This window comes from Theropithecus gelada, chromosome X, assembly GCF_003255815.1.
Source record: "Theropithecus gelada isolate Dixy chromosome X, Tgel_1.0, whole genome shotgun sequence".
In the NCBI taxonomy this organism is placed as follows: domain Eukaryota; kingdom Metazoa; phylum Chordata; class Mammalia; order Primates; family Cercopithecidae; genus Theropithecus; species Theropithecus gelada.
Genome location: NC_037689.1, coordinates 39,980,219 through 39,992,700, shown reverse-complemented (window position 1 = coordinate 39,992,700; position 12,482 = coordinate 39,980,219). Strand labels below are relative to the sequence as shown.

Sequence of the window (12,482 nt, the reverse complement as noted above, 5' to 3'; positions counted from 1 at the left end):
ATGTTCATTATGCCATATCTTTTATTTAATTTCTCTGAAGTTTTAACTCCTCCGGCTCATGGGAGCAATTTTCCCAGGCCATTTTAGACACATTTTAATGGGTTGCCTCACTGCCTTGTGAGATATTTAGAGAGATCTGATAACCCCAGAATAAAGAAGCCTAGATATACTCCTTCTGGAAATGCTTTTAACTCTTGAATATTATTTCAGTGAAAATATAAAATAGGATGAAATAGACACATGTTATTCAAGAACATCAAATAATTGAGAAGTTGTCAATGAAGGTATTGTAGGCAAATGATGTAGAAACAAGTGTTTCATGCTGATGATATGAAAATGCTTGAGTATATTAGTTCGTTATAACAGACAACTGTTTTTTCTTTGAGAACAGCAAAAGAAGATGTAACAGAAAGGCAAAGTACCAAACGATCTCCTCAGCAATCTGTACCATATGTTGTTCCTCTCTCTCCTAAGCTCCCCAAAACAAAGGAGTACGCATCTGAAGGTAAATAGCATTTACACCTCCCAGGATTGGGAAGAAATGTTTCTCTGCTACCACTTATGTATACTCTTGGGGTGGTAGTATTGGAGGTAGAGAGGTAAATTTGCCTAAATAAGTTTGGAAGTTAGGCTACTACTTGGACAGCTTTGTTGAACACTTCATTCCCTTCAGAAGTGCACGGCTGTTATTTCTCCATAGAAAAAAAAAATTATAATAACCTAATAACCTTTTTCCTTCACTTTTGTATTGCTAAAAATTGGTAGAAAGAAGAATAGAAAAACCTGCTGCCTTTCTCCAGAGAATGTGTTAACTGCCCAAGTAGTAAACAAATGTTAGAAACCAACTGTATGATCATATTATAACAAATAGTAATGAAGAACTGCATTTCTAAAAACAAATGCTTTAGTGAGGTGTTTATAGTCTTGGTGGCAAGACTGGCAAATGATAGTAAGTTACTATGAAAAATATAGGTGATATGCAATCACTTTGGACTGTAGGACAATGTCCATTAATATAAATGCCAAGGAAGGCCAAGTCGGGTGGATCATCTGAGGTCAGGAGTTCGAGACCAGCCTGGCCAACATGATGAAACCCTGTCTCTACTTAAAAAAAAAAAAAAAAAAAAAAACCCAAAAGATTAGCCGGGCGTGGTGGCAGGCACTTGTACTCCCTGCTACTTGGGAGGCTGAGGCAGGAGAATCGCTTGAACCCAGGAGGTGGAGGTTGCAGTGAACCAAGATTGCACCACTGCACCCCAGCCTGGGCAACAAGAACAAAACTCTGTCTCAATCAATCAATCAGTGCATGCATCCATACCAAGGAGGGGATAGCCATGAACTTTGTGTTAGAGCATTGTGGTTCAGTATAGCACAAGTTAAGTGAACTTGCTAGGGATGAAATTTTTTTCCTTTTAGTAGTATTTGAATTGTAAGTCTATTGAAGATAGCCTCCTTTGTCTTTTTCCCTGTAGAAGAACCATTGTTTGCTGGGAGAAATGCCATTCCCAAAGAGGAAAATCTTTCAGAAGATTCTAAGAGCTCATCACTAAATTCAGGAAATTGTTTGAATCCTGCCTGTAGAAATCCTATGTATATTCATACTTCAGTCTCCCAGGATTTTTCTCAAAGTGTGCCAGGCACCACAAGTTCACTACTAGTTGGGGACAAATCATCCCCCAAGAGCAGTCCCCATGAAGTTAAATTCCAAATGCAGAGGAAAAGTGAAGGTATGTTCAAAAATAGTGGCTCTCAATGTGTTTGTCTTTTGCCTTGAGATGTTCATACCTAACAGCATCCCTTGAGAGTATCACATTGGAGAAAGTGCTAAAATTTGGGAGGCTGAGTCCTCCCTTTCACATCACTGTCAGGTCAGACCATTATGGATCCTCCAATCCTCTTGACAGCACAGAACTGTCTCTGGGGATCTGGATCACCAACCATGTCTCTGATAGAGACTTCTCAGATTAGTAGTGCTTGAGCAGTTGTAATTTATCATTTGCTTGGGTACTGTCTGGACTCACAAACCTCTCATGACTCTGAGGCCTGGAAAGACAGTCCCTCTCCTTTCTGTTGTACACTTTTCTTAGTCTCTCTTGAGACCTTTCCTGGCCTTAGCCTGTGTTGACTCCTGGATTCGGGCTGGCATCTTGTTACCACAGCCACACCATTTCCTCATTCTCCATATCCTTCCTCAGACCCACCAGGAAGACATGACGTGTATAAGTAGGGCAACATCCTGTTGCCATTTAGAAAGAGCCAAAACAGGTCGGGCACGGGGTGGCTCACGCCTGTAATCTTAGCACTTTGGGAGGCCAAGGCGGGCGGATCACCTGAAGTTGGGAGTTCGAGACCAGCCTGATCAACATGGAGAAACCCTGTTTCTACTAAAAATACAAAATTAGCCAGGCATGGTGGTGCATGCCTGTAATCCCAGCTACTCGGGAGCCTGAGGCTGAGGCAGGAGAATTGCTTGAACCCGGGAGGCAGAGGTTGCAGTGAGCCGAGATGGCGCCATTGCATTCCAGCCTAGGCAGCAAGAGCAAAACTCTGTCTCAAAAAAAAAAAAGAAAGAAAGAAAGAGCCAAAACAGCCTTCAATGTGCAAAGAGGGCTAATATCCTGTACCTTTGAAGGATTAAGGGTGCAGGAGAGTGAGGTTGGGAATAAGTGTCTTGTCCTTTTTCTCCAGGTAGGCACATAGGCGAGGTTGAGGAGTGTAGGAAGTGGGAACCCTTGCCTTTGATCATGGGTGTTATCTATGGGCAGCCACACTGTGCACATCCCATGACACATTTAATGTTGTCAGCCCCATCCCTTCTGGAGATTTTCTCTGCTTTTAGAGTGACATGGTTTGCAGAGTCTAACAATAGATGCTTATTCCATAAGGGCTAGTATACCCTGCATTTTAAAGTATTTTCACAAAGTTTGACCTTTTGAAGATAGGCCTTCTCAGTATAAGATTACTTCTAATGCTGAGTATCTCACTTCGAAATGTATGTCAAACACTGTTGTGCTAAGGTAGCCAGTATTGGGGCTTCAGAAGGCTGGCTTCTGGTCTTCTTAGGAATGTAGAGACTAATAGTAATAACATTGCTTTCTAATAATTTACTTAGTGGTAATAGAAATAATCATCATCTTCATCACTATCTGACATATGCCAGGCATATAATATTTCATATGGCCTCCTACATTATACTGTTACAACAATTCCTTGAAATGTAGGTGCTGGCAAGCATTTTCAGGTGAGAAATTTGAAGTCATTTGGCTGAGGTCCCTCAGCTAAAAAGTGGCTGGGCCAGTCCTTGAACTCAAACACTCTGACTCCAGGGTTGTACTCCTAACTTCTGTACTACTTACATCTCCCAAGAACAGATACTTATTTCCATTAGAAACTGTCTACAGGTGCCATTACTATTATTTTTGAGGCATTTGAACTGTTACCTAGAGCTGATTCCACTCCTGACAGCCAGTGATGCTCACACAATTTCCTGTCCTGCCTTGTCCCATTATTCGAATGAAAAATATTGCTGATCTTTATTATAGGAAAGAAATCTAGTGATGTCAGGGGGAATCAGATCACTTTCATACTTTCATTATACTTATTCTAGAAATATTTATTGATATGCCAGTGTTTATAAGACAGAGCCGTTCAGGAGAAAAGCATGACTGGACTTTGATTATTTTTCACATGATTAGTTTGTTTCATGTAATTATTTGAATAACAGTAATGTAATGCTTGCAAACGTCTCTGATTGTTTTGAAGGTGTAGGCCCAATTAAATCATATTTTCATAATAGACTAAAAATAGAAAATCTTATGGTTTTATTTTTAGTATAAAATTAATTTTATACCCCAAATCATATCTTTTTACATATAGTTTATCTGCAGTAAACTGTAAAACTAGTTACATGTTATTCAAAACATAAATGTACCAGACTATGACAGAAACCAGAAATTCCACAAAAATATAAGTTAAATTAGAGATATGATTAGCTTTGCCAATGATTTTTTTCATGTTACATTGTGTCTTTGTTGAGTTAAAGGAGATGGTGTTTCTGTCTAAATTGTCAGAATGCCTTAGGCATAGCGTGGTCTACAGCATCATCATTTTTACTTGGGTCGATACAGCCCAGCAGAATTTCTCTGTAGATATGGCCAGCATTTTTTTCTCTGAGTGAAGGGAAGAATATATTTTGGTATAGAGTTTTTATTTCACATCATCGTTGTGATGTTGGAAAGAAATAAAATTCAGAGCTACACACAAAAAATTAACCACTATAAGTTCTTTTATTTTCTGTTTTTCTTTACCTTTCCCCTAGGTAAGTACTTAAAATGCTTCTAAAATGGCCATAGCCCAGAGGGTAGGAAAGAAAGGGTACTCCTTTGGCTAATTCACACACAAAAAACCATCTGATTTGTGTTGACGGTCCTTGGTTAGAGAAACAAATCTTCCTAGCTAAGTACAAAATTCACTTCAGTTATCACACACTAACTTTAGGGAGTTAAGGGCTCTGGTTGAGTAAATGAATACTTGTCAGGACACAGATTTCATCACAACTTAGTAAAGAGTGCAGCTAAGACCATTTGAGATATGAGCACTTAAATTGTTTCATGTCTCAGTTATGTATTTTTTTAATGTATAAACCTTCAACCAAAATATCTATTACTATGCAATTAAACATTATAAAGGAATTAAATGTTAAAGTTATTTCTGACCTAGCGTAGCAGAAAATAATCTTGTTTTCTTCAAAATTCAGATAAGCAGCCAGGCGCGGTGGCTCACGCCTGTAATCCCAGCACTTTGGGAGGCCGAGGCGGGCGGATCAAGAGGTCAGGAGATCGAGACCATCCTGGCTAACACAGTGAAACCCCGTCTCTACTAAAGAATACAAAAAATTAGCCGGGCATAGTGGCGAACGCCTATAGTCCCAGCTACTCGGGAGGCTGAGGCAGGAGAATGGTGTGAACCCAGGAGGCGGAGGTTGCAGTGAGCCGAGATTGTGCCACTGTACTCCAGCCTGGGTGACAGACCAAGACTCTGTCTCAAAAAAAAAAAAAAAAAAATTCAGATAGGCATTTAAGCCATGAGAGACAGGAAATCTAAAGAGTAAAGTGATGCTAAAAATATTCTTATTGGATACATCAGAGAGATTTGGTAAAAGGACTACTTTGTTTATCAAAAATAATGGGATTATTGAAATTATTTGATTAAAATGAACACATTTAAGCAATTAGAAAACTAAATTTGGCTTGGCGTGGTAGCTCATGCCTGTAATTCCAGCAGTTTGGGGGCCTGAGGTGGGCAGATTGCTTGAGCCCAGGAGTTTGAGACTAGCCTGGGCAACATGGATAAATCCTGTCTGTACAAAAAATATAAAGATTAGCTGGGAGTGGTGGCATGTGTCTGTAGTCTCAGCTACTTGGGAGGCCAAGGTGGGAGGATCACTTGAGCCCAGGAGGTCAACACTGCAGTGAGCCATGATTGTGCCACTGCACTCCAGCTGTGATTGTGCCACTGCACTCCAGCCTGGGCAACAGAGCGAGACCCTGTCTCAAAAAAACCAAAACAGCAACAAAAATACAAAACAAACAAAAAAAACCAGCTGTAAATTTGGGGAATTTCCATCGGATTTAGCTAGTAAAATAAACCTAATATAGACAGATAGAGAGAGATTGAAATTCCTTGGAAGACTTAAGAGAGAAGTCATAGGTTAGATTAGATTAACCTAATTTTACCCAAGTAACAGGTCTTTTGCTGTGTTTGCTTGTGGCCAAAGAGGCCTTGGATTGCTTAGTCTGTTTTGTGATCTTTGAAGCTTTAAGGTAACTGCTGAACCTGCTTTTGTTGTTTGGGGGAGGTCAGATGGGATGCTCTTATGTAGCCATCCTCACATCATCTTTGTATAAGCTTTCACAGTTGGAGTCTTGAGACCTTGTTGGGGAACTTAACAGAAGGTTCCAGGAATGAGACCATTATTCCCTACCTAACATCTCTTCTTTCAGGATAATGATCAGGTCAAGTATGATTTGTCTTTTTTCCCCCCCATTGAAGCTCCAAGTTATATAGCTGTACCTGATCCCAGTGTCCTGAAACAAGGCTTCTCTAAGGACCCTTCAACCTGGTCTGTGGATGAAGTGATACAGTTTATGAAACATACAGATCCTCAGATATCAGGCCCCCTCGCCGACCTCTTCAGGCAACATGTAATGTATCTTTTGATCCGGTTTTCCTGCCGTAATGCCTTTGAATGACCTCTGTGCAGGCCCTTCATTTGGATGCTGTGTGGATGGTGGGGGAACCCTATCAACTGATTTTTCCATATGTGAGAAAGGTTATTTTTCCCAAGATATTAGTTCCTTAAATGGTAGATTAATGGTCTGTTCTTTAAGTGAGTATGCAGGTGCTTAAAATACAAACTGCTTCACCTTCTCAAGATACAATGATTCAGCATTGCAACTCTCAGGTGTACCTCCCCTTTGTAACGACAGATACAAGGATCCTCCCCGACCTGCTCCCAGCTCAGCGCCAGGACCATGAGTAGGAGGGGTTGACCACAGGCTATTACAGGGTGGCCTTCCTCCAGTGAATCCAGCAACTGTATAAGATTAAGTACATCCTTTTAAACAGGAACTCACAAATACCAAATAATATGCTTCCATAACATAAATTGGTTAAGGTAATAAAGAATTTTAGGAGGATGCCTTATGACTATTAAGTAATATTTTCAGTGTTTTCTAACAAATCAAATGAGTGATCTGTTATCTGAGGTACCCTTTTCACTATTGCAAGAAAATCAGTAATTAGTTTTAGCATCTAACCAGCTTCAGACAACTAACTGATTAGCCTTCAACATAATGACAACACTGTATAGCACATTTACAGTTTGCATTGATATTGACATATTCCTGGCCCTTCTCAGAAAGTTATTGACCATCTGAAATTCATTTCTACCATTAATAGTTTTTGACCCTTTGTCATAGATATGTTTAGTATTTTATTTAACACACAGTATTTAAAGTCAGATTGTTTGATACTTGGGACATTTTTTGAAGATACAAGGTTAAATTTTCTTTTTCTTAAAATTTAAACTAAATTCATAAATTATCAAATGATGCTTCACTATATAAATTATATTTTTAATAGTTTTCAGGAAATAAAGCATATTCAGAGAATATATATCCGGAGTATACAGCTGCTCTATTTTACATGTTCTTATGTATAAATAACTTAATATGAAAGCATTATTAATGAGTATGATTTCCTTCTCTCTGTAGGAAATTGATGGGAAGGCTCTGTTCCTACTCAAGAGTGATGTGATGATGAAGTATATGGGGCTGAAGCTGGGGCCAGCATTAAAGCTGTGTTACTACATTGAAAAACTTAAAGAAGGAAAATACAATTGAAAAAAATATGCGTAAGTTTAGATTGGACATAATTCTCAGGTGTACTGTTAACATTTTAATTTAAAAGTATTTCTCAGCAGTTTTTGTTTTGTAGACAGTTCCTATAAAAGTGTTTTATCAGAATTGCAGAACTGTATTGACAGTTCAGTCAACTTTTTTTTTTTTTTTTTTCCTGGAGTCACCAACCAGCCTCGGGAGGCACAGCCACCTCTCCCCCAGTCTACTTCTTTAAAAAGCATTTAACATGTTAGTATTGGCATTTTCAAATTGGCAGTTCTTTATGTCTTTTTAAATTTTCATTGTACAGTTTACAAATATACTTAATGTAGTTAACAGAGAAAAACCTTTGATTTTGGTTAATCTTTCTATCTAGAACCAAAACAGCTAAATCCCAAAGGGGAAAATATCAGGGATTGATAACTTCTATAATTAAATCCATGAGAATTTTTCCTCACCAGAGAATTTAAAGGTGCACCTGTAGATATCATCTTTTCTCAGATGTTTTGTCTGATACTCTGTGGTGTTCTGTTCATGTTCTATCAGTATATCTAGAAAGGGAATAGCCATATAAATTATTTTCCTTTTATTAGTTCTCTGTATGTTGTATTTGATCATATTTAAAGGAAAAAAGCAAGCTTATAAAGCTTATAAGCTTTCATAAAGTGTTCTTACCAGTTTTTGATAAATTTTTTAAATTATAGGATAGAATTGTCATTTTATGCAGGAGATATTTATACTACGAGGGTTGTTTGGATGGAGTAAGATTAAATTTTTTCAGTAAAATACCTATTATTTTAAAACTTTCCGTATTTTCACTAAGCTTGGACATTTAACTAGGCATTCTTTTCTTACATCTCTATATGAAGATACCAGTGTCCAAATTTTTTGAAGATATATATTATATGTGTTTATTCCTCATATGGTACTTTACCATATTTGTATATTGTTTTATACCTGTAGGTTTACACACAAGTAAATCTTCTTTTTTCTTGAATTTAATCTGGCACTTTGCACTGCCACAGAGGTAACGATGAACTGTGTATATAGTTAGATGTTTCGATTTCGTAAAAAATATATGTCCATCGTTTGCTATCACCAGTACCTCTCAGCTTACTCTTCAGGGGATATGAAACAATCTGTAGATTCGTTTCCATACAGGGAAGTTCTCTGTCCTATGCAATGTTTCTAATTAATTTGCTTAGTTCTGAGCCATTTATTCTGCTACACTTTGAGAGATATATTAGTTCAGACTTATTGTTTGGGGCTTTATTTTATTTTATTTTATTTTTTTTTTTTGAGATGGAGTTTCACTCTTGTTGCCCAGGCTGGAGTGCAATAGCTCGATCTCGGCTCACTGCAACCTCTGCCTCCCTGGTTCAAGCAATTCTCCTGCCTCAGCGATTACAGGCATGCACCACCACGCCCAGCTACTTTTGTAGAGATGGGGTTTCTCCATGTTGGTCAGGCTGGTCTCGAACTGCTGACCTCAGGTGATCCGCCAACCTCGGCCTTGTAAAATGCTGGGATTACAGGCATGAGCCACTGTGCCCAGCCATGTTTGGGGCTTTATTTTATAAGTTAGAACTTTGAAGAGGAAATGGTGCTATATGTTTATTGTTATTACTTTGTGTAACTTTGATGTAACGTCTATAAGCTATGAGAATCAGTTATAAAAGTATTAGCCATTTATTGTAAATGCCAATAAAATATTCACCAGGGGCAAGAATGTACATTTTCTTTTTAGAAAACCAAATGTACTTTAGACATGAATGCAACTATTTAAAGAATAGCTTCATTTATGTTATTCCTTATATGTCAAAAGATTCTTACTTAAACTTGGTCTTCTTTCAAGTTGTTTGTATGAAGATGCTGTACCCACTTGAACAGTCCTCAGGTGTTTACATAAATACTATGTTTTACAGTTTTCATATTTTAAAATATTAATAAAGTTAATCGAAACGATTCATTCAAAGCCTCAGGTGTGATTTTATTTACCGTTAACTGCATTACATTAAAGTGTATATTTGTTGGAACTGGAACAGAGCCAGTCTAGTAAGTTTGTGGCTTTCCGTGTCCAAATACTTGAGTTTTAAAACCTGCCCAGATTCTAATGCTAAACAGGATGCCTAAGAACCAAGGGCTGATTTCTTACAGGGGTCTTCAATGAGACCCCAGGGGGGCTGTAAGAAGTTCAGTCGATGAGCTGTATCTGTACTCAGAGCCTTTGTTATTTATGATATCATCAGTGATGCGAGAGTGCTAGAAAATGCCCATGCCCCAAGATATCTCATCCCATCTGAGCCTGTACACCTGGCTGGCAACTGTGGTTGCTCTTTTACCACTGGGGGCCAGAGGCCGCCTCCTGCATGCACCTGCTCTTGGCCCTCTGCCTTCAGATGGTCCAGCTGCCCCGGTGGGATGCCCTTGGAGGACTGGGGTTTTGCATAGCCTCACTTATTTGGCCCCTACCCCGACCCCAGGAGCTGCGGCTCCAGCTGAGGAACCCAGAAATCCTCACTGCTCTTGCTCACCAGCAGCGTGTCCTGTGATTCACTGGAGACAACAGGGCCCTGACTGAGGCTCCAGGGGTGATGCTCAGTGACTGGAACGGGGGTGTCAATTTGAGTGATCTGAGACTTGAGTAATTCGTGGCTCCTTTTTTTTCTCCTATCTGGCTTGTAAACTTTTAGTCTGCAGACTATCATGCTATATTATCCTTCCTGTGAATTTTCCAGATATGAAATGATCTTCCTCTGGCTTTACCTCTCATTCCATCCTTCGATGCTTTGTAACCTGCAGAATTCTGCATCTTGAGCTCTATGACCTTCTGGGCACACCTAACATTTGCTTTAGTCTTTCGTCTGTGTGATTTCTTATTGTTGAAATGTCTTACAGTACATGTTCTAGAGTGGGATTTCCCAAACTTTTAAACCAAGGCCTCCCTCTGCAGGCATAGAAACACCATGCCCTTCTGTAACATTCAAAAGTAAAAAGTAAATACTGTGAGTAGTGACAGTGTAATTGGGAGGAAAAGCACTGCTTTTTCAAGCTGCAGAAGGGATTGTCCTCGCAGTTGGCTGAATACATGAAGTAGGTTAAAATTTCTGGGGCTATAGCTTGATGCTGGGGCTTGCACACAAAGTCCCCTGAGGCTGATCCAGGCAATGTGGGAGAGCTTTAGGTTTGAGAAGATGTGCAAGCGAGAGCCCACCATTGGAATGTGTGGCAGACAGTTCTTCCTCTCTTCTGGCTGTTTGCCCTATTTTGTCAGCAGGTTGATGCCACTAAACCTTAAGAGCCACGCTCTGTAGTTAGCACATGCTCAAATTGAGCTTGGCCACTCCCCCTGCTCTAATAGAGGCAACTCTCTTGTTATGGGATCACCTTTCTGGCTTTAGGGATACTATCAGCATTGAGGGGAGATCTTTAAGAAATAAGGGACCTAGCTCCTCTCCTTGAGCTGCCTAGAACATAACGGACAAACCAACGTTCATGAAAAGGAGAACGTCAGGGCACTTATGACAGAGCATATGAGTCAGTGCCAAGTGCCCATAAGTGACGTGTCCTCATGCATCAGTAATTCTGTGTCCTGTTCTCCTGCCATGGAACTGAAGCACTTAAGCATATGCATTTGTGGAAATAATCCCTCAGGGACAATGGGGCGGCCAGGGCAGGGTTTTGGCCTTGCCAAGCCCTGCTCCTCCTTTAGCCTCACTCCTCCACCTGGCTTTGGCTGGCTTCAGAGGCTCAAGTCCACTGACGTCAGGGGTGGGGTGGGTGCACATATTCCACAGGGGCAGAAATCAGTCCGTTGGGAGCAGGACACATATCTTACAACTTCCTTTTATATCCACGTAAGAGGAAAAAGATTAAGCTTTTCTGCAGTTAACGTACGGATTTACTGATGTGTTCTAAAGTGCTGAACATTGTTGGTACTTGCCACCATCCCAGCCCTTCTTGGTTCCTCCCTGTCCTTAGAGGCATAAAGCCTGGATGTGACACTTGCCACACTCCTTTGCCGGTAGATGTGGATTCTTAAGATTCTGCCCCAAGAGACCCTGTGCCCTGATTTGGGGAGGAGGGAGGTGAGGAGAAGCCGTTTCCTTCTGGTGGCTGCACAGGACAGGCTTTCAAGCATCAACAGGAGGCAGATGTGGGGTTTGCCAGCAGCCTCTGGATATCACCTTGAGACTCACCCACTTCAGTCGTGCAGGCAGGTGAGACCACTGGGGGCCGGGGAGCTTCCCTGTGACTCTTGCACTCCTGGATTCTAGAAACTTCCTCACCTTAGCCCCTGCCTTCCACGAGCCATATAAGCTTCTGATTCTGTATTAAACCATTTCCATTCTGAAGATTCAGAATGGCTCATATGTTTCTGACCAGACCTGGACTTGTCTACCTTCTTCGGCATATCTGTCTTGTAAAGGTGGCCCACTGTTCAGAAAGAAGAGTAAAACTTCCATAGAAAGGGCCCTTTATATTACCTAGTTTAAATAAACTAGTATATTTCATCAAATCTAAGACCTCTTTGATTGTAAGATGCACCACTCTTTAATAAAGAGTAAAGGAAAATGCTACCTATTAAACTATCACCATTGATTATAAAATGCAAACTGATTTCATAGATGTTAACATGTGAAAAGATGGGTGGCTTAAGACATATAAAATATTAGCTCTCAGAAGCTGAACAGGTGTCTTTAAAAGCTTAATGCAAAGAAACTGCACTAATTGAATTGAAGACTAATACAAATTAAAACAAAAGCAATCTAATCAGAGCTGCCCCAAATTCACAATTACCAAGGAGACTTTGAAATGTGAAATTATATCCATTGTCGTAAGTAAAAAGCCTTACCACAAGTGTGTATTTTGTCTTTAGGTATTAACTAGTACTAGGATGAAGTCATCATATTTAGCAAGGCATGTAAATGCACAGACCTCGTTTAGATGCTGATTAAAAGAAAACAACAGGAAAAATGCATACATGAGACAATCCAGGGAAAGGTGAATACCCAGTGGATATTAGATGATACTGAAGAGTTGCTATTCATTTCTAACAATGGTGCTAATTGGTATTATAAT

At 39.8% G+C, this 12,482-nt stretch overlaps 1 protein-coding gene across 3 annotated transcripts in view; it reads left to right on the top strand.

The window, feature by feature from the left end:
* Positions 1-9,369, top strand: part of SCML2 (Scm polycomb group protein like 2) — a 116,515-nt gene extending 107,146 nt beyond the window's left edge. Inside the window, exons 12-16 of one of the 3 annotated variants that reach the window (XR_003117407.1) lie at positions 392-505; positions 1,473-1,727; positions 6,052-6,203; positions 7,275-7,649; positions 8,728-9,369. Coding sequence is in view for 2 of the 3 variants with exons in the window: in XM_025372337.1 (XP_025228122.1) it covers positions 392-505; positions 1,473-1,727; positions 6,052-6,203; positions 7,275-7,403 (650 nt within the window). In the remaining variant the exon portion in view is untranslated. Of the gene's footprint in view, positions 1-391; positions 506-1,472; positions 1,728-6,051; positions 6,204-7,274 lie in introns of all 3 variants that reach the window. The other 2 variants (XM_025372337.1, XM_025372338.1) reach the window with 2 other exon arrangements.
* Positions 9,370-12,482: the final 3,113 nt, after the last annotated feature.